The 25,752-nt window shown below is 41.6% G+C and overlaps 1 protein-coding gene and 1 long non-coding RNA gene across 2 annotated transcripts; one reads left to right on the plus strand and one right to left on the minus strand.

The window, feature by feature from the left end:
* Nucleotides 1-56: 56 nt before the first annotated feature.
* OPN3 (opsin 3) lies at nucleotides 57-23,812 on the minus strand. Its single transcript, XM_038394007.2, has 4 exons — nucleotides 23,435-23,812; nucleotides 6,069-6,388; nucleotides 4,294-4,545; nucleotides 57-320 (listed from the first exon to the last, which is right to left on the minus strand). Exons 1-4 carry the CDS (start codon nucleotides 23,760-23,762, stop codon nucleotides 57-59), a joined length of 1,164 nt encoding a protein of 387 aa, XP_038249935.1. The 5' UTR covers nucleotides 23,763-23,812.
* On the plus strand, nucleotides 316-6,220 carry LOC119852610. The gene is made up of 3 exons (XR_005291747.2): nucleotides 316-2,271; nucleotides 4,192-4,268; nucleotides 6,087-6,220. It is a non-coding gene; the product is annotated as an uncharacterized LOC119852610 (long non-coding RNA).
* Nucleotides 23,813-25,752: the final 1,940 nt, after the last annotated feature.

The following is a 25,752-nucleotide window of genomic DNA, read 5'->3' on the forward strand; positions in this document are numbered from 1 at the left end:
AATAGTTTAATTGGCTAAAGTCCATTCAGATTCTGACACACGTTGTAGCTTAGCCCTTATAGTGGCTTTACTTGGATCACATTTACTTTCGTGCCATTGTGTTTGCTGCTGTTGTCCATTTGCTGGGTGTCATCACCAGTGATGATAAAAATGATTGAGGAAGAGCTAAAAGTCACTTTCTTCTTTGGCCTGTCCCTAGCTTTCTGGGACATAACTATCGGTCTTATTGGCTTTTCATTCCCTAACACTGGTATTTCTTTCATGGTCCTCTGGAATCTTAGCAGGCGAAAGCACAAGAGCTGCAAAAGGCATCGTCGAAACTGCAAAGAGGAAAAATTAGACTTAAATTACACCTTTCAAAACTCTCACTTTCACACAATGCATCCAGTGATGACAAGTGTATCAAGTTGTTCTCAGTGAATTGTTATACCAGTTTCTGTAGTTGCCAACTGATTTTGAATTATCAGGAGTAGTGCAATGAACTTACTGGCTCACTACTGGGTACTTTTCTTCCTTATGTACCCCACACACTCAAATGAGCTGGAGGGGAACAACTAGCCGCTATTACTCAGTTAAATATGTTGCCATTAGAGGGCTCCATAATCCCTAGAGAACAGGAAAAGGAGGGAACAGGGAACTGGACTCAGGAAAGACTGGGAGCTAACTGGAGAGGAGTCATGCAAGTAAGGGCAGTAGGCCAGGCACAATAGCCTAGGAACTGGCTATGGAGAGGGGGCAAGGCAGCCTGCAATGCTTGTCTCTTAGCTCTTTTTTACAGAGTACAGTACAGCCCCTCTGGAGGGGAGGTGGTGTACCACAGCACTCACAGAGCCACCCTGTGTTGGGGTTGGTTACTGTGCATATGAGCATATGTTGCTTTAGAATCGTTTTAATATTTTTTTTTCCATGAACTCAATAGTGGCAACTTCAAATATTCAACAATCATCAGTCAGGTACCCCAAAAATCATGCATTTGGCTTAATCAAAATTTTGGATCCTCTAGAGTTCATAATGGTAAGTTTTTTACTCTACAATCATTTTAAAAAAAAATCTGAATTTCTCCTGTGATTTGTGTGGCTCCAGAAACTGGAACTTTATTAAACACCAAATTTTATGGACTTGCAATAGCATCCCCATGGTTGGCAACAATGAACTAATTACCTTTTGAGTAAAAATAGTAGTGGGAAGGAAAACTATTAAATGCTTCCCCCCCATTAATTGATTTAGATCTGGGATGTGATCTGCACTCATCTGTCCGATTTTAACCACAATCACTTATGATACATGTGAACTTACTTTACAGATATGTAGTGTAAGATACTCTGTGGCAACTCTCCTGATTAAATAGAATCAGGTTAGAATTTAACTGTGTTAAATGTGGCAAATATGGTTTTACTTTCACCATGAGAACATGTGTACAGTACTTTCAAATCTTCACAAACCTGAGAAACTCAAAGTGAACTTGATCCCCGAGATAACTCGCCAGTTTAACACAAAAATTAATTTGGCAACATCTTGAAGGGGATCTAAAGAAATCCCTGGAATCGTGTTTGGGCATTCCCACAAAAACCATGCTCTGAAAAAGCCCCAGCATTCCCGCTTCAACTTCAGGATATGGGTGGGAGGGAAACCCCTCCGCGTTCTTAGGAGCTACCCTCTGCAATCATTTCCCCATCTTTGTGAATACTGGGGAATACTGCCTGGTAGACAGCCTGCTTCCAATGATCCCTAGGCCTCTGCTGACAGCTCCTGGAGACCCAGCCCCAATTCAGGGGCTGGGAAGCCATCTGCTGCAGAGTGGGGTGAGTGAGCCTAACAGTACCTGGAAATGTGACTCCAACCTGGCTCTCTGCTATGGGGCTGCTCACACTGGAACCCCAGCAGATCTCCAATGGAAACATGCCTGTGTTTTGGCAAATGTTTTGTCTTGTCTGCAATAAAGTCTACCAAACATTTTGGGCTAGAAAATTGGCATTTTCCAATGAAACTTAGTTATGTTTTGTCAGAAAACTTCCCACCAGCTCTAGGCATTATGTCTGGGATGAATTAAGCCCATGTAGAGGTATCAACCCTACAGAATGTCACTCAGTTGATGGGTCCCCATGAGCTTCAGTGGTTTATGTGGTTGCTATTCTATTGTACTAGGAATCAGTTTGTGATCTGGGGATTGAGTCAGATCTGCTACATCAAAATCACTCAGTTCCAAATGTTCTTTATGTACATGACTGCAAAGCCCAAGTGGGAGATCCTGGAAAACTTCATCTCTAAAAGGTAACCAAAAGTCAGGGAAAGCCTTTCAGAAAACATTTACACTTCTCTTTTCTTTGTCACATTATGCTACTTTGTGTATATAGAGAACTCTGTTGTATTGAAACTCTACTTAAAGTAAACTAGGAAGTTTTGTTTAGATGGGCTGTAATGTGCAGGCTATTGCCAAATGATGCTTTGCTTCAGAGTGGTGGTGATCTTTATTATGATGCAAGTGAATTTTCATAGAGATTCCTAGCTTCCTCACAGGTGTCTTTATAAATATGTTCTGTAAATCTCCATTCCCTTTTGTCCTCTAAAAGCTTATTTGGATACGTTGGCTACTGCCATTACAGAAGTAGCCTAATGCTCGGAAGAAAGACTAGAAAAGAAGCCTATAAAATTAAATCTCCATTTTCTCATACAAAGCAAGTGTTTTCTGTTTTGTTCCCGTTTCAATTGCTCCAAAATGCAATTCGCTACAATTCACAAATTATTCTGAGTGAACATCCTTCCATTGGAAAAATGCCAAACTGGCAAAGCAAACTTTCGACAGGAACATGTCAATTTTGACAAAATTTTCATTTTGAAATAATTGAAAATGGAATATTTTTAAAACGTCAAAACATTGACTTTTCAGAACAGAATTTTTTTTATTTTTGAAATGACTTAATTTAGAAATATTGTATTTAATTAGTAAAAGAAAAAAGATTGAAGTCAAAATGAAATGTGTAGGGTTTTTTTTTTGTTGTTGCTGTTTTATTTTAACAAAACTTTTTGACTAGCCCGAAGAAACTTCTGGAATAAACTTCATGAACAAAATTCAAAATTTTGACTCTTTGCCCCAATTTGTGACAAAACAAAATTTTAAAATCTATACATTTTTTAACCAAAAATCTGTTTTTTTCCAGTCAGCTCTAGTGAACATCCTTATCTTAAATATATTAATGGACATACCTTTGGTTACAATAATACTTATTTTTTCATATATAAGTGTTAACTCAGGAAAGTGTCACGTCAATACTTTGTGTAAAACTTTCCATAGTCAAATATGTGGTTTGTGTTTGGGGTGTTTTTTTGTTTTTTGTTTTAAAGCATCCATACCTCTTGTATTTCATTGCAGAAGCATTCCACTGAAGTCTTATTTAAATTCATAGTAAAACCCAGACACTTTGGTCTAGGGGATAGAACACTGGACTAAGGCTCAGGAAACATGGGCTTTATTCCTGATTCTGCCACTGGCTTCCTGGCTGTCCTTAGGCAAATCACATCTCTCTGTGCCTCAATTTCTCCATCTGTAAAGTGGGATAATGATACTGACCTCCTTTGTAAAGTGCTTTGATACCTTCTGATAAAAAAAAAAAAAAAAGGTGCTATACGAGAGTTAGGTATCATTATTTCTCTAATCCAATCCAGTCTCTCACAGACCCTAACCTGAGCACTGCAGCAACCTGCTAAACTGTAACAGTAAAGCAGAGGATGCTAAAATCCTAGATCGCTATAAGAAGACTAACACGGCTGCTACTCTGAAACCTGTCATTAGATTGCTACAGCAGTTCTAAATTAAAGATGGATGTAGAGGCCTTGCTGTTCTGGGATGCTTCTGATCTGGGTTGAACTTCCTCTGAATCACCAAAGTTCTGGGTGCAATATGGGTGCAGTCTGGATACATTTCCAGTCTGATCTGCTTTAAGGACATATTGGGCTAAATACATTCAGACTTGGACACCTAAACTTTGGATTATCTCTTCATATTTGTGATGGAAGCAGCAGCAAATGACAGAGAGGAATGGAAGAGTCTGACGTTCGCCCTGTTTGCCAACGTTGCCATGGGGAGGATGTGATGTAATATTTCCATATTTGTGTGCTTGGGTGGGTATTTGGACACAGTGCCAATTTCTGATCTTTTTGCTAATGAGCATGATTAACTTTCCTTAATTTTAGTGTTCAGGTTTGAAAACTGGACTCCATATCCACTATAATCCTCACAGCTGTGCCATATGCTTCCTTTGACTGCTCAGGTAAGTAAGTTAGTGATTAACCTACCTTTCTGCTCATGAAGATGTAGATGACTGGATTATATGCAGTGCTTGATTTGGCAAAGAAAGATGGGATGATAGCCACTGTTGGAGTTACAAGGTTGCCGTAGCCAGCAGCTATTAAAAGGGAGACCACTGCATAAGGCATCCAACAGATAAGGAATGTGGAGATCATTAAAAAACACATTTTAGCCACTTCCTTTTCATATCTTAGGAGTTTGATCACTTGAATGGTCTGAAAATCTTCAACACAGCGAAGCTGCAGGACGAAAAAAGGGAAAAGGCTGAAAACAAATGCAATGAATAGCTTTAATTTTTCTTAATTTTTGTTAATTCTCAATCCCTAGCCTACAGGTTTTGGTTTTTTTTGGTTTTTTTTTTTTTTTTTTTTTAGGAGCAGAGACTATTAATCCCATTTCAAGACTCTTTAGTTCTTTTGCAATTGAACAGGTGTTTCCTGCTCATTTATGATGTGTAGTAAATAAGGTGCAGATATAGTTTGAGGAGATGCAGGAAAATGAATGTGCTGAAGAATGACATATCAAATGACCTTAGTTTACTTTTTTCTTCATTCAAACATAAGTATTTTAGGAAACTAACATGCACCCATCCATTAACAGAGAGAGTTTCTGGTCTTTGACTGTTTGTTTTTTGTTTTTTTCCCCCTCAAATTTTGTATGAATGTGCTGCTGAAAGAACAATTCTGAAGATTTATTTCTTCTATCTATATAGACTATGCATAGCATGAGAATTGCCAGTACAGCAGAACCTCAGAAGATATGAACACCAGAGTTATGGACTTACCAGTCAACAGGACACCCTGTGGAACTGGAAGTAATCAATCGGGCAGCAGCACAGACAAAAAAAATCCCAGCAAATACGATAGTGCCCCCAACCTTTAGCCCTAGGCCTCTGGGCTTCAGCCAAGGGGGGTTGGGGCTGTACCCATCGGGGGGTGAGGAGGGGAGGGTTTCAAGCTCCAGGCGGGGGGTGACTTGGGACTTCTGACCTTGGGAGCATCGTGACTCAGGGCTTTAGACCGGGGGAGCACTTGGGCTCAGGGCTTCAGCCTCATGGCTCCCCTCCCAGCTTCAGCCCCACTGGGGACGCCAAGGCTCAGAACTTCAATCCTGCAGCTACATAGTTGGCTTTAGCCCTGTGGGGGTTATCAGGGCTCAGTGCTTTAGCTACGAGGGGAATGTCAGTTTTCAGCCCCAGTGCTTGCCCCATAACTAGAGCTCCGGCACCTGCTGAGGCTGGGAATGCAGCCGTAGGGAGCCCCAAGCCTCTACACCTCCCAGGTCTAAAGCCCTGTGCCCCAGTACTCCGGGGACAGAAGCCCTGAGCCCTCTATCAGGAAACCTGGCACCCCAAGGATCAGAAGCCCTGACTCCCCTCCCCGCCCCCCATGGCTGAAGTCCGTAACCTTTTGTTCAGAGTTACGGAACATTTCAGAGTTATGGACAACCTCCATTCCCGAGGTGTCTGTCACTGAGGTTCTATTGTACACGATTCTCCATGCTGTCCCATACTACATGAGATAAAGAGCACTGTACTCTAGGCTGAAATTGTCAAAGTTGCCAAAGGGATGTAGACACCAAATTCCCATTAAAATGAATGGAAATTTGGCATGAAAATCCCACCCTTTATGTACATTAACTTTGCATTGGATACCTTATCAATAAAACCTTGGGGACTATGTACATCTCCAGAGACCATTTACTCATTTACCTTTTCACTGAAATTATTCATTGCATATGCTGCTTGCTTGTTTCAACTCACCATTCGTATTGTATACAGAACGTGGCCATAGCAATAGGCCATGATCCCAACAGGTGCCACTAGGCAACCAAGAAAGAAAAAGAGCACAAAGGAGGCATCACTGGGGTTTTTTGACTGCCAGTCCACTGAACAACCTAGTCCATGTATCTCCAGTGTATATCTGTTCCAGCCGAGAAGGGGTGCTCCTGTCCAAGCTAATGAGTACAACCAGATGTATGTGATGGCCCTCCAGGACCAAGAGAAATCAATCACTTTTGCATGAACGACTCGAATGTAGCGCTCGTAGGCAAGAACGGTGAGGGACATGATGGAAACAATTCCTGTAAGATGAAATAAAGGAAAGAAAGCTAATTGTGATCAATAAGTAGAGAGTCATGAATATATTGTTATCCCACTAGTAGTCTGTCACCAAGGGAAGCTTATCACCTCTCATCAGACACTGAAAAACTACATGTTATTGGTCCAATTCTGACATCTTTAAGTCTATTGAGTGTAGCTCCCTCCACAAATAATTCCACCGATTTCAAAGGGACTACTCAAAGTGAGTAAGGGTCTCAGAATCTGATTGCTATGCAACTTCTGAACTTCACAGCCTATGCGTGGCATATGGAAGAGGAAGAAGGTTCCAGTTAATTTATATAGTCATAAATATAGCTTGGTTAAGTGGGAGTTAAAGTTGCAGGTACATTTAAGGGTAAAACCACCGTAAAAGAAACGCTGTTGTAAACCACCACACCTATTAGAAACCCAGGAAATTCAGAGTGAAGAATAAATGTAAAAGCAAAAACATTTGAATGTTCTGAAAGGCACAGTTAAATCTCCCAAACAACATGACTGGGTAGAATTCCAACTTTTGACAGCTGAACTCTCACAGAAGCTACAGTGGGAGTTTCAACACCATATTTTTCTTTTGAATTGAGGGCACATTTCAAGCCCACACTTCTAATGAATACAGCATGACAGGAGCCTTAGATTAAGGTTCGTACTGAACAGTACATCCTACCAGCACTTTTGTTGTGACTCATTCTCTTCAATGGGAGTTTTGCCTGAATCAAGACTGCAGGATCCGACTCTGCACGAGTTGTGAAAATTAATGATCAGTGTCCATTTTGTTCACAGTGCAATTTTCAGTCAAACAAAGCCCTGTGCTACACTGTTGATCCTAGCAAGTGTGTCTCTTCTCTTAACAGCAAAGCCTAAAGACAAATGTATTTATTTCATGCAAATCTCTAATAGAATTTACATATGTCCTTTCTAATAGAATGGATATTTTGTCATGCACATAAAATGTTTGTTTTCTGCATGGAGATTTGTATTTATCAAAATCAGCTTTTATTTGCTGTAAATGGGAAAACCCATTGTGCCCTGAAGAAAATCTTCAAAGTCAATCATAGACTACTGACATTTTTTTCACTTTGGGAAAAGGTTAAGTCTTAAGGATGACCAATATAACAGATTGTAACAGCAGTCTCAGTAGGCACCATATTAAAATTAATTTTAGAGGAGCAAATAAGCATGTTTGAAAGTAGATGTAATTTGTTGTCTCTGCCTTCGTGTATCCTGTGTCAAAGTATCCATCAGTAAAACAGGTATAATAATTGGTTACCTCACAGGAGTACTGGGGGGCTTAATAAATGTTAGTAAGATATTGTTTTAAGATTGCTGTAAGAAAGGTACACAATCAATGCAGGTAGTGGTAGTAGTAGAATACTTCCCTTGGAAGCAATGAGAGGGGTTCATGAACATTAGCTGAGTAAAGCTCGATGGAAGAAGAAAACACCAGACACTCTGTAGAAACAAGGTAGTTCTCTTTTAGTTTGAGCACTTCCTTTCTATGCTGGTTTCTGTAAACTCATCATTAAGAAAAGGAAGATGGTAGCTGGGACTAGACAATGGTGTCTAGCACATAGAAAACCGGGTACATGGCCTTGACCCTGAATCCTGCACAATTTGTTTCTTCAGGGGATTCTTTGCAAGAAGAGTAGCTTTTATCAGAGCAGGAGAGGGAAGTGAAGATACAGAAGGTTCTCTGGACAACTAGGAAGAAAGCTCTTTAATGACAGGTTCTTCAGGGCAGCGTACTTAATTCGGGATCAGGTACAAATTACACTGAAGAGCATGGGCTTCCAAAGAGTTTATCAGGAATTAGAAAAGGATTGTATGCTAATATCATATGGATTTTTAGTTACTGGGTGGAGCTTTGTAACCCTTCCCAACCAGCAGCCTATGATCCCTGTCTCTGAGATACAGATAACATTTATAGAGTGGATACATTAGTCTCAAGTTATGCCTCTGTTTGTCACATCTGTCAGCTTCATCTTGTGCTGATAGGACACAGCAACAAGAAGGCATAGGGGACACACAATTTACATCCCCAAGCAAGACCAGAGCCAGCCAAACAAAAACATTGGTGCCAGATTCTCCACTGCTTGCATATTGTGCAGCTACTCACACCAGGGCAACATGGGTGTCAATTTAAAGATTACCAAATCAGCATGGTAACAATTGGCACTCACTTTTTTGTGCTGTAAGTGACTACACAAGGTGCAGGAAAACGTGGAATAATCTGATTGTCCATGTATAGCTTGACCCAGGTGCTCCGCACTCCCATTTCTGTGAAGTCTGGCATTTAGTTTTTGATGAGGATGGAGAAGCCACCATCAAAACAAACAAACAATGATGTGGGGATGCTGTTCTTTAAGTGCCTTCCCCAGAAAATGCTGAAATACCTGTAGCAACTTTCTGCATTTTAGATTAAGTAATTCTAGAAGAGGCTTTGGGTAAAGTTTTCAAAGTCATCTAAGTGACTGAGGAGTAGATCTGGGGAACAAAAATTTGGAAAATAATAAATTTGCTGAAAAAAATCATTCAGAGCATGGAAACTATTCGGGTTGAATTTGGCAAATATTTTTGGCTGAAAAAACAAACGTTTCAGAAATTTCAGAATGTTTCAAATCAACATTTGCACAAAGAACCAGGTTTTGTTTTGTTTTGAATCAATGTTTTGTTTTGAAATGAAATATTTCAAAATGATATTCAGAAAGTTTTGTTTGACCTGGGGAAAAAAATAAACAGAAAAATTTAGTGTCAGTTCAAATGAATCTTCTAGAGTTTTTTTGTTCAGCAACTGAATAGAAAGTATCAATTCATTCAGCTCTATTTTGGAACCTAAGTCCCATTTTCAGAAATGAATGAGGCACTTAGGAGCTTTAGACCACTAAGTTACATAGGTGTTTTTGAAAATGTTACCTCTTGTCATTAGCCTGGACTGTGCTCTTCTCAGTGACAATCTTCAAAATACATTGTTAAAGTTTACTCTGAAATGTGAAAGTGGAGAGATACAGTGAGGTGCCCACTCGAATCAATCATTCCACATACAGACATCTAATGAGGTGTCTCTCTTAGGCAAATCAGTTTTCACTTGCTTAAGTCAAGTGTGTTTTCCATTCATGGCTCAACCACAGACTTTCTGTTGGAATGACTATTTATATGAAAAGTTGAAGCAAGAACTTGAGTCCACGAGAGTGACTTTTTCATTGTAACATGCAACGTAATCTCTGCCTCATGACATTGGCAACCACTCCAACAGACACACAGAAAAGTCTTAACTATTTAAAGTACACCATATTGTTCTTACATAAATGAGTGTAACACCCTTTTAGAAGGAAAAAATAATAGGGGCCTTGGTCTCAGAGAGAAACTTCAGCTGTATATGGAATTGTTTTTTTTTCTGGTACTGCCACTCTCAGACGATCAGGCTTCTATGGTTCGCTCCAATTGACTGAAGGTATTTTTACACAGGAGCAGAAGATGTAATTTCCAGTTATGTCTACCTGAGCGAGGTCTGATGCTGTGATAAATGAAGGGGGCGTGGAGGTAGCTCCCTTTTATGGACACCCAGCCAGCCAGTTAGCTATAAAATCCCTCTTAGTAGCTGTTCTCTACTTGCTCTACCTGTAAAGGGTTAAAAAGTCCACAGGTAAAAGGAAAGGAGTGGGCACCTGACCAGAAGAGCCAACGGGTGGGCTAGAACTTTTTAAAATTGGGGAAAAACTTCCCTTTGTCTGTTCTGTTGTTGTTCTCCGGAGAGGGGACTGAGCAGAGACAGGACTGGGACTATGCTGTAAAAAGCGGTTTGTCAGGTATGGAAACCATCAGATCATACCTAAAACCACCTCATAAATCAGAAAATGTCTAGAAAGATGCAATTAGGTTTATTTCTTATTGGCTTTTGGACTCCTCTGTGCTGACCCCAAATGCTTTTTGTTTTGCTTTTAACCTTTAAGTTGGACCTCAAGAAGGTGGTTATTGATTAATTTTTGTAAGTGGGTTTTTTAAATCTAGCAAAAGCCTAAGTTCCAGATGTATTTTCTTTCTTTATGGTTTTTAATAAAAATTTATCTTTTTTAAAAACAGGATTGGATTTTTGGTGTCCTAAGAGGTTTGTGCATATGTTTCTTTAGCTGGGGGCAACAGCTAATTTTCTTTGTTTTCCTTTCTCAGCTTTTCCCCATGGGGGTGGGGGTGGTGAAAGGGCTTGAGGGTACCCCACAGGAAGGAATTCCCAAGTGCGCCTTCCTGGGCTCTTAAAGGGGTTCTGTACTTGGGTGCTGGCAGCATTTACCAATCCAAGGTCAGAGAAAAGCTGTAACTTTGGGAGTTTAATACAAGCCTTGAGTGGCAAGTACTAATTTTTAGAATCCTTGCGGACCCCCACCTTCTGCACTCAAAGTGTCAGAGTGCGGATTCAGCCTTGACAGATGTGTACTAATAATAGCAGCATAACTGCAGCTGCACAGGTAGCAGGACAGGCTAGCCACCCTGAATACACTCCACTGTGAAACCCTAGGTATGTACTCAAGGCAGCTAGTCTGTCCCACCACCTACATTGCCATGGCTACACTGCTAGTTTTACTATGCTAGTGTGATGGAAGGTAGCATGGCTATGTCTATCCAAGCCAGAAATTACACCTGTAGCTCCATTGTAGACATATTCCAAATGGCATTTTTCTACTCATTGTTTAGTGAAGCCTAAAAGGAAATATGTAACGTGGAGACAATTTGTGAAATCTTGGCCTCATTAAAGTCAATGGGAGTTTTACTACTGCCATGGAGGGAGAGCAGGGTTTCACCCAAGGTTTCAAGCAACAGTTGGGACATATGTGACACCTTGGAAAAGATTTATGCTGCTGAAATTTGTACATCCATTAGGATATGATCAACCAGTGAGGCAGCTATATCTCTCCCTGCTGTTACTTGGAGTTTGATGGTCAGAAACATGACTTCTTTTTAGATGTAATCCATTTGATATCAAATGTATTCAGTGACCAAGATAATCAAACATGAAAAGGGAGGGCACAGGTAAAGAATAATTGTTAAATTTTGCTTACTTACAACCTCATAATAGGCATATTTGAAGAAATTAGGTTATTTCTAGAAGTTTTAACTATACAACGAGTTTGAAGCAGTGGTGGGCAGCCTGCAGGCCGCATGTGGCCCCTCAGGGTAATCCACTGGCGGGCTGCGAGATAGTTTGTTTACATTGACCATCTGCAGGCACGGCCGTCCACAGCTCCCAGTGGCTGTGGTTCACTGTTCCTGGCCAACAGCAGCTGTGGGAAGCCGCAGGGATGTGTTGGCTGCTGCTTCCCACAGCTCCCATTGGCTGGGAACGGCAAACCGTGGCCACTGGGAGCTGCGGGCGGCCATGCTTGTGGACGGTCAATGTAAACAAACTGTCTCGCAGCCCGCCAGTGGATTAGCCCGATAGGCCACATGCGGCCCGCAGGCCACAGGTGATCACCAGTGGTTTGAAGGGTTAGTAAAAAGCCATTGATTTGAGAGACCCCAAAAATGACTCAAATAGAAGTTTTCTTAAAGGTCTCACTTTTAATTAATTCCTGAACATATTAACAGATTTACTTGAGGATCTTTAGAAAAGTCAGTCTTAAATCAAAGATCACTTGCAGTAGGTTCTTCATACAAAGCAAAAATAGCGAAGCCTTGCTTAAGTGCACATAGAAAGCAATCTTAGTGCCTTCACATTTATCAGCATCTCTAGAATATAAATCTGTTATCAGTTACTTACTGGATAACCCAGAACCCAGTGTGTATATCTATCGGTTTACCCTTGAAACCTGGTCTGTTGACTCAAAGTACGTTTATATATAAATTAATCCTTTCGATCTGCTGGTTTTGGTGTAAAATGTAGTTAACAGAAGTGACTAAGTGGTTTCAAATATGCAGTTAAAAATAAAAGCACATGTAACTTTCCCTACATTGCATTCATCTTTACAATTACATATTCATTAAATTTAGTGCTTGCTTTTTTCATTTAGTTTACAGATTACATCCAAATTCTCTCCTGATGTATCATCAATGAGGTTCCTGAATTCAGTTGTTTATATTTCATTGTGAAAAGAGTTTATGGGCCTAATCCTGTAGTCTTTACTCAGGCAAAACTCATACTGAAGTCAATGGAAGTCTTGTCTGTGTAAGGATGTCACCCCTAACTTTTTGTTTAATTTACCTACAATATTTGAATTCTTTCACTGTCCAGATTCTCCTTTTTATACTGGGTTTCAGCTCAGTTTATTTCAACTATGCTTTATCTTCAGTGCATTGTATTTTTCAAATTTTGTCATTAGACAGAGGACAGTTTAATTAATTTACATTTTAAAAATTAAGTCTCCATAGCTAATACACACTCCTGTATCTCTGCCAAATAAAGCTAAATCCTTTCATCATCAGGATTGATGGAGCAAAGGGTAGATCACAGGTAAAAGCTTCATATGAAGGATTATGTTTTCAGCAATGTAAAAATGTTGATTTGCTGGCTTCATCTATGCTTCCAAGGAACTTGCACCAGTTGAGTTTCACCTTCCCATTGGGGCAAATTTATCTGAGATAGGATGCTGAACTAGATGGATCATATGGTGACAGAAAAAGGGACTTAATGGAACATCCACCCCAGGAGTTAAAAGTTCCCTGCCTTTTTGACATGCTTCTGGAAAAACCACTGAGGGAAACAGAGATCCATGATCACCCTGATGTTGCTCTTACCTGTGATCTACCCTTTGCTTCATCAATCCTGATGATAGGATTTAGCTTTAGTATTTGAACTAAACACAAATCTGCATCAGATTATAGTTTAATTTAGGACGATATTTGTATCCTCAGGTTAGAGAATAAAGAATTTATTGTGTCTGGAAGCTGGAACAAGGCACCTAGAAGCAGCACCACATGCTTTACCCAACTATGAATAGTTGAACTCTATCAGCCTCTTATTAGTTGAACACTAGCCATGTCTGAGCACTAATAATCTAGAATTCTTTCCTCTTTTTCCAGCCATATTTGCATAGACAGGTCTAAGCAAAACAAAGAGGATTTAGTTTTGTTTGTCTACCTGACTCTCAAATAATGGTCTACGCTGTCAAACCCCACAAAGTACATAACTCTGCAATATTAAACAGATAAGAGGGGTTGGCAATTTATTCCTGATCTGGTTGGGTTATCTGCTAACAACCTGAAGTATCCATCCTTAGAGGTTTTTAAGGCCCAGCTTGACAAAGCCTTGGCTGGGATAATTTAGTTGGTGTTGGTCCTGCTTTGAGCAGGGGATTGGACTAGATGACCTCCTGAAGTCTCTTCCAACCCCAAGATTCTATGACAAGGATTGATGGCCTTTGTAATTATGTTTCAGCTAGTGAAATTCCAGGTGCTATTCTTATTCATACAAATGGTCTCATATTTTGAAATGTACTGTTAGCCTCAATATACTGTGGATTAGCCTCTGTATACTGTGGGAATGAATTCTTCAGGCTAAATGTATTTTTGTGAAAAAATTTAGTCCAATGAACTGTTTCTTTTCTAAGTTTCTATGCATAGTTGTCTGTGAGAGTTATTTAGAGGTATGCTGGCTAGTCAGCCTATTTTTCAGAGTAAAAGTGCTCATAACTGTGCCAAACACCACATGCATGCATTTTTCACAGATCCTATTCCCTGTGAGATAATCTAGCCTGAGTGGTCTCTTAGATATAGTACAGAACAATTCCACACTTCAAATGCAGTTAGCACTGTTCCAATATGTATCGTCTCTGCCTCAATGCCACATTTCCCCTGTGGTGCTGAACTAGCACTTAGTACATCATCTCCTTTAAGCAGTGGGAGTTGTTAAGAGACTCTCAAAGTACTGATTGGTACTGGAGAGCGAGAGGAGCAAGGGAGGAGGGGAAAACAATCCTAATCATAGAATTACTAAAACTAAAAAAAAAAAAAAGACTTTGTGGAGGGGAGAAGATTCCTCAATTTGTTGATGATTCTACTAAATTCTGTATTCAGGGCTCTCCCTGTGGTGTTCCCCTACTTCAGTGTGCTTAATTAGAAAATTGCCAAAACCCCATTACTCAGATATGTTTCCTGTCTTTCTTTTCCCTTTCCTACAGTCTAAGAAGATATTCTTTATGATTCACACTTTTTATGAGGCAGAAAAAATGGGTAATAACAGGAAGTATTGTTACCCATTGTTTTACTTGCTGGGAGGTAAGCAAGTAACTGAAGTTGGAAGGAAAATCTGAGTGCAGTAAAGACTGCAAATTCAATGATTTTTCATAGATGTTTCTCCTGTTATTGGTAGAAGTTAAAGTGAGCCCATCAGTTCTAGACTGACGAATCTAAAGGTGTAGAAGTATATATGTAATGATACATCAGACCTGGTTCCCTAGGAGTCACAACTCTCTAACACTACTTCTAAATGTCAACCTTTGTTGGAGACCTCAGGTTCCTGCCACACCTTTCCCAGAAAAGGAGAAGTGGAGCTAAGTCTTCAAAGAGACTGCACAGGAGGCAGCCAATTAGGAGGGAAGGCTGCAGGGGGCTAGCCAATCAGAGGGTTACAGGCTAGTATAAAAGAAGCTGCAGTGTTGACCAGAGTCTGCTCCTTACTGGAGCTAGAGGAGAGCAGGTGTTGCTCCTGGCTGGCTAAAGGAAACAGCAGCATCATGGACAGCTCACTGCTGGCAGGGGTCAGGGGAGTGATGAGGAGCTCCTGGGCCTGAATGCAGAAGAGCCCTTAGGTAAGTGTGAGGCAGTGGTGAAGACTAGGGCTGTGGGGAAGTGGCCCAGGCAACAAAGCAGTTTTGTTTAATGGACATGGTGATGTGTGGCTGCTATTCTTAGAGTCCCTGGGCTGGGACCTGGAGAACTGTGCTTGGCTGGGTCCCCCACCATAGACCACTGGTGAAGTGGCCTACAATTAGACAGTGATAAATCCACAGAAGGAAATCTGAACTATTAAGAGGCCCAGCTAGAGAGCTATGGCCAGAACAGACCCAGAAAGGGTGAAACCATTGTCTTCAAGGAGGAAGCCCTGGGGGTGCAGTTTGATACCAGGCCTGGGAGTGCTTAAAGACTTTGTTAAACTAATACCCTATAAGGCAGTGTTGGGCAACCTTAGGCAGATGGAGTATAATAACAAACTGACTCAAAACATTTCAGTTCAACAAAACTAAGCATTTCGATGTGGGAATATTTAAACATTTTGCTTTTATTGGAAATGTGAAAATGAAATGGTTCAACATTTCCAAATCAACGTTTTTCAGAACTTTTTGTTCTACAAAAAGAATGATATTTTGACTTTTTTTGTTCCAAGCTGAGACAAAATATCAGTATTTCCCAGGATACAGAAATTCTGATTTTTGTTCAGCTTCACCTAGCACCTGAATTTCTGCTTCCCACTCTTCACAGACAGAACTAACACTTTAGTCAGAGGACATCATTCTCCATATCTGTTCAGTCCTCGATATATGTCCTGATTCTACTGACTTATTGCAAAATATGGTGATGAATTTTGTGTCCTGCACATCGAGAGAGAGAGTGAGCCTATGACAGAGTGCAGGGGGTGAAGAGGTAAGCCTGCATTCTTATCACTCAGATGTTAATTACATCCCCTGGAGAAAGCTGATGGGGTAACTGGACAATCAGGTTGGGAAACTGGTTCCTTATCCCATCCAATCAGCCCAAGGCTAATAGAGAGGCAGGAAGAAAATGGTGGGAGGCATCAGGGCTAGTGTTCCTTTCAGGTCCTGGGGAGAGGGCCAAAAAGTGCTGCCGGTGCTGTAAACAGATTGTTGCATGGGGATTGTTGGGGAAATAGTGGTGGGAACATAAAATAAAAGGATACGGAATACAGTGAAAGCACAACCTGGAGTTCATGCTGTTTCTGCAGGGGGAAATGTGGGAGAGGAGCCACACCCAGTTGCAGACTCCACCCATTCGAAAGGCTGAACAACGATCAAATGGTAGCAATCTCTGGTCAAAGACCTGAAACATGCTAATAAGATGCTTTACATCCCATTGATGATCCCTATCTGAGCTGGTTTAATTTAGCAAACAAATATATGTCAAGAAATGAACATTTCTTGGTGATACCAACAATGCATCATTGAGGATTTTCAGCAATATTTAGTACTAAGTGCATTTCCTTCAATCCAAGCTAAACAGGTTGAAATCCTTCTTTTCAAGAAATATTAAACTTAGACTTCAAATATATTTTTGTCTAGAAGCCCATCATCAAACAATTGAAATAATATCCATTGTTCACGCCTGTGAGCAATTAATTTGCTTCAGACAAACCACTAAAGCTAAGAGTATATCTGGCAAGTTCTTTGCTGCTGCAAGAAAGGAAAGGTCCATGAAGCTATTTGGCAGACAGCATTAGTTTCAGTGGGAATACAGCTGTGAATGCAACATATGGTGACAGTGAGAGAGAGATTAATGGAGGGCAAAATGCTCTCAAATTGGGTATGGAAGGGCTTCTAATTGAATAGCTGGTGAATCTATGTCAAATGGACTTTTTACAGCCTATGACAGAACCTGGCTTTCAGATGAGTCTCTGGCAGTGGATATCATCTTCTAACATTTAAAGGAAAAACTCAGCCTGTCTTAAATTTTTTTAAAAAGGAAAAATTCCTTGTCAATTTAGTACAAGATCATTTGAAGCTTTTCAGAGTTTGAATGAGGTGAATTTCACCCTTAGCAAAGAGCTGTTTGTGGCATTGTTCTCCAAGGCATTCCCCAAGAGAGAAGTGGCTATAAAAATGGCTGGGAAAACTTTCTAGTTTTTCTCCTCATACTAGTGGAGGAGACCATAAAACCTTCAACTGTAATACTTACTTGGCAGTTCACCTTTAATAAACTGGTTTACTTAGAACAGACTTTAATTTTCAAGGAATGTCATTTGTACATGCTGCAGCTCAGGAATCCAATCATCAGTGAAGCTAATGAGCCATAATTTAGCTATTGCATATTCTATGATCTTTCCAACAGTGTGGGAAGAATATTTTCAGACAAATGGCTATTGAGCTGGAAGTTTAAAATATGTTCCAAAATATATCTTTACAAGAAAAAAACATGCTGTTAGTAAGGACATGGCTTTCCATCCATAATTGGAGTACTGTTCCCACATACTGATTACATGAACTTCCTAAAATCCCTCTGAGTATGAGACAGTGAAATCTGTGCAAGATAACACCTTGGCCTCAAAAATATCTCTCAAGACCAAAAAGAAAAGGAGTACTTGTGGCACCTTAGAGACTAACCAATTTATTTGAGCATAAATTCAAATAAAATGCATCCGATGAAGTGAGCTGTAGCTCACGAAAGCTTATGCTCTAATAAATTTGTTAGTCTAAGGTGCCACAAGTACTCCTCTTCTTTTTGCGAATACAGACTAACATGGCTGCTACTCTGAAACCTGTCACTACTAGCTATAGATTTTTAGATTCATGACAAGCTACCAGATGCACATCTAATGGTTTCTCTGATTCTGTGATCCTTTAACTAAAGCAGGAATTTTGCTAATGGGAACAGAGTCTGTTAAAAAGGTTTGTGTTTTAGCTATCACATATCTTCTCTGGCACATGGATAGATAAATGTATGCGAGACAGGAAATCTTCCAGATAGCTTCAGGAATATAGCTCTTATGACTAAACGTAATTAAGATGCCAGCTGCTACCAAACTGGCCCCCATTGGTTGGGAGGAGGGGAAGGAGGTTCATATCCTCACAGGCAGAGGTGCTCACCAGGACAAGTACAGAGCTTTTACAAAGACATCAGAATGGAGACCTCCTATAGCTTGAAATACACCTATTAATTGGAGTACCTATCTCTTCCCATCATATTGGAAACACTGTAGCTCCACACTTATGATTTAATGGACTACATGGGGGCTACGATCTGGGAAAGGTAATGTAAAATTCACTTAAATTTGAGTAGTAATTAAATTTACTATATTATTTTCCACCTTAAGTATAGGAAATCCTGCAGATGATGGCACAGTAATGGTGTAAATGCCCACTCTTTTCACAGTCCCCATTGTGACTACATATACAGCTAAGTTTCCTCTTGCTTCTGCTCAGAAAAAAAAAAAAATCAGGAGTGGATGATTATTCATGAAACAAGGACAAAGTTAGTCCTACATTGCAGATGATTTAAGAGTCTGGGAGTCTATCACGCAGAATACTTCCAGATTGACCTTGACAATTCCTTTCTTTTCCAAACCAATAACCACCCTTCCTGGTTCCAAAGATAATAGCGGACTGAGAGCCTGGTACAGAGAACAGCAGGCCCCAAGCAACCTATTACTGACTAGCTAGTAACCACTGCTACATGGTCTTGTCAGCTAATGAACCAAAATTAATGCAAAAGTAAGATACTGCAGGAAATGCATAACAAATAGCTCTGTATATTCCTGGATCAGATTGGACGCTGAGTCAGTCAACTTTCACTGGAGTTGAGTTCCAAGCCCTGTTACTTTTCCCCTGACTGAAAAACCTTAGAATGTGGAGTTTGCTGACAGTCTAAGTTTTGGAGCTAAGACACATGCAATCTGTCAAAACAGTTCTCTAAAAGAAAGGCTCTTTTAGACAGGAACTCTTAAAAGTGCACTGTTCCAAAATCCCTACAGAAATAAGTATCCTTATATTTGTTTACTAACCTCTCAGAAATTACACGATAAACTACAATATGCCATATAAAAGCAGATGCTGTCTTTTTTTGTACATGCCACACCTATCCTATAATACTGATATGCTCTAGTTGAACACAGCAGCATTTTGATATCCATCATCAAAGTATAACCAATAGCAGTCTTGTAAAAACAACTTTGTTATTTAAAATAAGACTGAAAACTAGTGATTTTGGATCTGGTTTTCAGAAACTCATGAACCCACCTTCAGAAAATCAGACCAACTTTAAACAGTCTTAAAATGGCTTAAATTGGCATCCAAAAATCACACATCACTTTTGAAAATCTGTCTATAGCACTACAAAGCTGACTTGTGCACAAGTGGTGTGTGAAGAAATAAGTGCAGAATACAACTCTGATACCTAAGATTGTCTCCACCCTCGAATGTGAGCCATTCAACTAAAGACTGTTCAAGTTTACAGTGGGGAAATCTGTGAGCACAAGAGGAAGAACGAGAAAAGAGAATTTACATGTAACTATGTCCTACTAGAAAGCCACAGAGCTTTAGATAGAGTGGGCTGATGTTCTCCAGTCTGCTTGGTTAATATAACTCAATCCCAAATGCTTAACTCTAATACCCTATTTGTAGGTCAGCCCTAAGTTTGTGTGGTGGTTTTGTGATGGTAGTAAACTCTACTAGAGGATATAATGATATCACTATAGTTGAAACCTGGCCTTTGTAAGTGATAAGCTAATGCAATAAGCCTCTATTCTGCCAGGGAGGAATGTCTTGGTCTGTATTTAATATGCGAGCACAAACAGTGATTACACCTAAACCTCTTTTGGTTGTTCAGTGCGAAATGAGTCAAATTTTCAGTGGGCATGTGTCAACACCACAAAAACTAACCTCACAATTAACACTAACTGGTACTTGCAAGGCCAAGAATTCAATATCTGTGATGACTGAACTACCTGTTCATTCTAGAAATGACACTGTTAGGTCACTATGCCATGGCAGTGAGAGAATGGAATGTGCAAGGCTGCACCTGGTCTATTTATAAAAGGACATGAACTTCAGAAAATTCAGAACTGTCAATTTTCAACTTCTCTTTGAGCACTAAATTCACGTTTAGAAAGATGCCATGGTGGACATGACAAAGTCAGAGTTCCACCTTAGAAGTCACTAATATGCAGGTGTAAGTGAAACTCTTCAATAATTTGGGTAGTCTGGAATGCACCTGTTTTTAAAGAGATGGGTGTATTTGTAAACATACAGCGTGGCTATTCTGTTCTTTTCCATGTGTGTCTAGATTATAAACAGTTCTTTCTACAGTTATTGGGAACAAAAAAATAGTGCAAAATTCAGATTAGCTGTAATTTAGAATACCTTCAGATTAAGATAGTCAGGTTTTATTTATATATACATATAGTTAAGTGATTTTGTTTTTATATAGAAATTTAACAAAATGCATTAAAGTATCATTCCATTAGGCAATTCAAGGAGGAAGAAAATTCTAGGGGGAAAATAATTATGTGCATCAGTGATTCTGTGGTGTAAATACTGGCCCAGCTTCTAGATGCAGCCTTAAGTTTTTCTGAAACAACTCTGTGTGGGCATGTGGTTGTGTTTGTGTGAATGTGGGTTGGTGGTAGGGGGGAAGAAGGTTGTAGCAATCAATTGTATGGATATATTAAAAAAAAGACAAGGCATTTTCACTTCTAGAAAGGAAATGAAAATGATTTCAACTATATATAATAATGCATTTATCTTGCATTTTATTTTGGATATGTATTTAAATACAAAAATGTAAAAAACAGCTGTTGGAAGTAAGTGCAATATGTGAGAAAAAGAATAGTAAAGTGAATGGCGTTTTTAAATTGCTTAAGTAAATTTAATGGTAAACTCTCTGGATGAGGTCACATGCAAAATAACACTGGTAGATGCATTGGTTTTTTTAAGTGTCTGAAATACCTGACTGATGTAGACAACATTAGCTAGTAGGGTTCTGTCCTACTACCATGGCAAGCACTAATGGGTTTACTTTTAAGACCCCAGGAATGTGCTAAGCACCATACAAAACAAGCAAATAGTTCTGCTCTAGTGTGTTTGCAGTCTAATTGCATCTTGCAGCCACAACATCCCTCCATTGCACAAACATTTCAACTGTTAGCAGCATTAATGAAACCAGTCACAAGTGATCAGCTAATCCACCACCAAATTGATTGTCGTCTAGAGGTGAACTATAGCTGAAGATAAAACGAAATTATATTGGGAAGTTTGGAAATCTTATAAAGGAGTTGCTTATTGGAGGTAGACTGTAGATAGAGCAGGTGCATTTTTTTTGTGTACACCCCACCTCCATCTCTGTACATAAGCGTGTCAAAGAATTTCTGATAAGAACTTAATATGACTATTGGCTTTCTAACTACTTTTATGATTGTTTACAGCAATTGCTGCATGTTTTTGCAACATTATCAATCACTAAAGAAAAATTCTTATTTCCAGCAGCCTGCACTGATAAAACACAGGATGTATTCTATCAGACTTCCATAAACTGTTTCTAAAAATTACTTAAAGTAAAATATGAAAGATGTTCATGTCTTTTTAAAAAAGGAAATAGGGGTTTCAGAAACACTTGTCACTACAGAAAAATCGTACTTTACGGTGTTCAGTAGTTTAGGAATGCTACAACCACCAATACTACTAGTTTTTCATGTGGGTCAAGTGAACATTCAAGACGGGAGAAGCATCAAAAATTACTTTGTTACTAATGCTATTTTTTTTAAACAAATCAAACCGAGTATGGGTGTGTCTTCAAAATTGATGCAGAGAGTGGAAAAATCTAAACATGTTCCATGTTTTGGATAACTTCCTAGACAAAGGCCTAGCTGACTTCTAAATTTCCTGATATTGTGATGTGGCTCCCATAATATTCAGAATTCTCTGCTATCTGGCTGGTCAGAGATGTCTCTGGTGTGTCATTAAAGTTATAATTTTCCCTTCACTGTAAGGTTTTGTTTTTCCTTACAAATTAGGAGTGATGACACACAATGTTCAAATAAATCAAGGACTTTTGAAAACATAGAAACATCTTCAAAGAAACTGTTTACTCAGACCCTTTTGGCAGCAAGAAGGGGGTGTTGAGGTACACGTCTGATTCATTTATAGTTTTCCTGCTTAATTTTCAGTAGTTTTCTTTCTGATAATAAGTTACCAAAAAGGGGCATAGTCTATAATATCTACCCTACACAAGTACGTTTCCATGCAGAAGGTCCCAGTCTTTGAGCTTGCTTTTTGTAAATGTTAGTCATTACACGAAACAAACTTTCAAGCAGTAGCATCTGACATACTAAAAGCACAGTAAGCAGAGACTGCAGGTTTTTCCCCCATTCCTTTTTTCATGGAAACCAGCTTTTTTGCCAGAACTTCACACTAAAACTGCCTTTCTGGACATTGATACCCAATAAAGGAAAGGCAGGTGCTGGAGGAAAAAAGGAATAGTATCAATAAGAGGATGAAATTGGTGGGATATGGTAATGGAGAGAGAAAATACATTGATGGTGTTTGAGATGGTCCCAGGGTGTGGTATGAGACAAGGTTATGCAGATGTGGGATTTGGAGATAAGGTAGAGCATATTGTAGAAGTAGTGCAAATAGGTGGTGATGGGCTAGGGTGGTGATGGAAGGGGATAAAGTGGCATGGGTGGAGGGTTGAGCTGGGAAGTGAAATGAGGTAAAGGATGATTGTGTAGGTAGGTGGATGGTAGCAGGGTTGTGGGGAATGGAAGTGGAAGGACAGGGATGGGGAAAGGAGATGGGCTGGTGGGAAAGAAGGTGGATGGCAGTAGGGAAGGTGGGTGGTGATATGGGGCAATGGCAGATTACCCACTGGGCCAACAGACCGTAGCCAGGGGTCCCAGCTAATTGTGGGAAGCAGGGGCAGAAAAATGCCCACCCCAGCTGCTGCCTGCCTGGCATTCCCATTGGAGACTGGGGTTGGGGTGCAGTGGTGGTGGGGTGAGGTATTGGGGCAAGTGGGGAATGCAGGGTGTGGGTGAGCAGCAGTAGGACGAGGTGGTGATGGGTGGGGAATGCGGGGAAGTGGGTAGAGGGCGGGGGGTTGAGGTGGTGACGGGTGGGGAATGAGGGCAGTGGGGTAAGGCGGGTGGGGAAGGCAGGGAAGAGGGTAGAGGGTGGGGGCGGAATGAGGTGAGAATAGGGGGAAGTGGGTCAAGAATGGAGGGGTGGAGGTGGGCACTAGGTAGTGGGGGGAGGCGGAGATGGGTGGGAAATAGGGGCTGGGGAAGGAGGTGAGGCGGGTCGAGAATGGGGGGGGGGGGTGGAGGTGGGCAGCAGGCGAGGGGGAGCTGGGGGCGTGCGGTCTCCTCCCCTCCCCCTTACCGAAGAGGCTGTTGCTGAACCCGTCCCAGACGCAGCCGGGCGCGTCCCAGACCCAGCGGCTGCGGAGGCAGGACACGAAGGTGAGGGTCCCCGCGCAGAGCGAGACCAGCAGGTCGCTGAGGCTGATGTTGAGCAGCAAGAGGCTGGTGGGGGTGCGCAGCCGCTGGAAGCGGTAGTACAGCGCCAGCACCAGCAGGTTGTTGCACAAGCCCAGGATGCCGATGGTGGCGACGAGCAGCGCCAGGAGCTCGTAGGTGCCGGGGCTGAAGAGGGGCAGGTCCTCCCGCCGCTCCGGGCCGGGCGCCTGGCTGCTGTTCCCGGAGTACATGGCTCTGGGGCCGGCTCCCCGCCCACGTGCGGAGGCTGCTCACGCCGGGCGCGGCCCCGAGCCCAGATGAGAGCCAGGGGAGGAGCGGCCGCCGCCCCGCCCCGCTTCGCGGCGGCTGCGGGGCCCGCCTGGGGCGTGCGGGCTGCGCGGCGGCTGTGCGGGGCGGGGCGGTGTTTGCTGGGGGCGGCCAGCTGGGCTCCCACAGGGCGAGCAAGTCTAGGCGCCGCTGGAAAAGCCGCCGCGCTGCCGCCCAGCCCCAGCTCCCGGCCCGCGGGGCGACGGAGGTTCCGCCAGCCCCAGCTGCCCGGTCCCGAGCCAGTCGGTTCGCCAATGGCTGCTGGCGGCGGCGGGCTTTTCTGAACGGAGACTTCAGGGCTGTGACAATCGGGGAACACCCCTCCCCCCCCCACACACACACACCTGGGGCGGGGACCTTTTACATCCCATGAAAACAGGCGGCAAAAATCCTGCCTTTTGAGAGGGGGGTTCAAAGGGCTCCGCGCGGATGCTAATACTTCTCGCTTGCCGGTCCTGCAAACACCTCCCCCCCCCCCCCGCCCGGCTTGCTGGCTTCACGGGGACTGGCCACGGTAGTCAAGTGACGTGCGCGCAGGAGCGGGAGCTCTCTTATAGCTGGCTGCGTCCAGTTCTCTTCGTGCCTCCCGGGTGGCAAACCTGGGCTGCTCGGAGGGACATTCAATCTGCCCTCCTGCCTGCTGGGGGGCGGGAGAAATGCTTTATGCCCTTGTCCTGAGGATGCTGAGCGGTAGCTCACGAAAGCTTATGCTCTAATAAACGTGTTAGTCTCCAAGGTGCCACCAGTCCTCCTTTTCTTTTTGCGAATACAGACTAACACGGCTGCTACTCTGAAACATTTGAAAATCTAGGGAGCACCTCATTTGATTTTAGTTTCCTTAGAAGTGCACACTCCTACCCTTCTTGTCAACTGCTGGAAATGGCCCACCTTGATCATCACTACAAAAGATTCCCCCGCCCCCCGCCGGTTATAGCTCGCCTTTCCTGATCACTCTCCTTACAGTAAAAAGAAAAGGAGGACTTGTGGCACCTTAGAGACTAGCAAATTTATTAGAGCATAAGCTTTCGTGAGCTTTACAGCTCACTTCATCGGATGTGACTTCATCACTTCATTTTTTCCACCAAATGCATCCGATGAAGTGAGTTGTAGCTCACGAAAACTTATGCTCTAATAAATGTGTTAGTCTCTAAGGTGCCACAAGTACTGCTTTTCTTTTTTGCGAATACAGACTAACACAGCTGCTACTCTGAAACCTCTCCTTACAGTGTGTATGGTAACACCCATTGTTTCATGTTCTCTCTGTGTGTATATAAATCTCCCCACTGTATGCATCCGATGAAGTGAGCTGTAGCTCACGAAAGCTTATGGTCTAATAAATTTGTTAGTCTCTAAGGTGCCACAAGTACTCCTTTTCTTTTTACACAAAAGGAAGCAATTGTTGAAGCAGTATAGATGCCAACTATGTCCTATCCCAATGGAGGAAAGAAATGAGACAGAGAAAAGGAAGCTCACAAATAATGCAGTGTTTAAGTGTAATTTAGATGCCCGGTCTCATTGGCATACTTCTGGTAACGCTGTTAGGCCCTGATCCTGTAAAGACTGAGGAAGGTGTGTAGGATTTTGCACTGTGAGTAGTTTGGTTGAAGTCAATAGGACTACTCAGTGCATAAAGCTGTTCCTCAGATATTCTTGTTAACTGCTGGAAATAGCCTACCTTGCTTGTCACCATGAAAGGTTTTCCTCCTCCTCCCCCCCCCCCCCCCCCCGCTGCTGGTGATGGCTTATCTTAAGTGATCACTCTCCTTACAGTGTGTATGATAAACCCATTGTTTCATGTTCTCTGTGTGTATATCAATCTCCCCTCTGTTTTTTCCACCAAATGCATCCGATGAAGTGAGCTGTAACTCATGAAAGCTTATGCTCTAATAAACTTGTTAGTCTCTAAGGTGCCAC

This window comes from Dermochelys coriacea, chromosome 3 (assembly GCF_009764565.3).
Source record: "Dermochelys coriacea isolate rDerCor1 chromosome 3, rDerCor1.pri.v4, whole genome shotgun sequence".
NCBI lineage: Eukaryota > Metazoa > Chordata > Testudines > Dermochelyidae > Dermochelys > Dermochelys coriacea.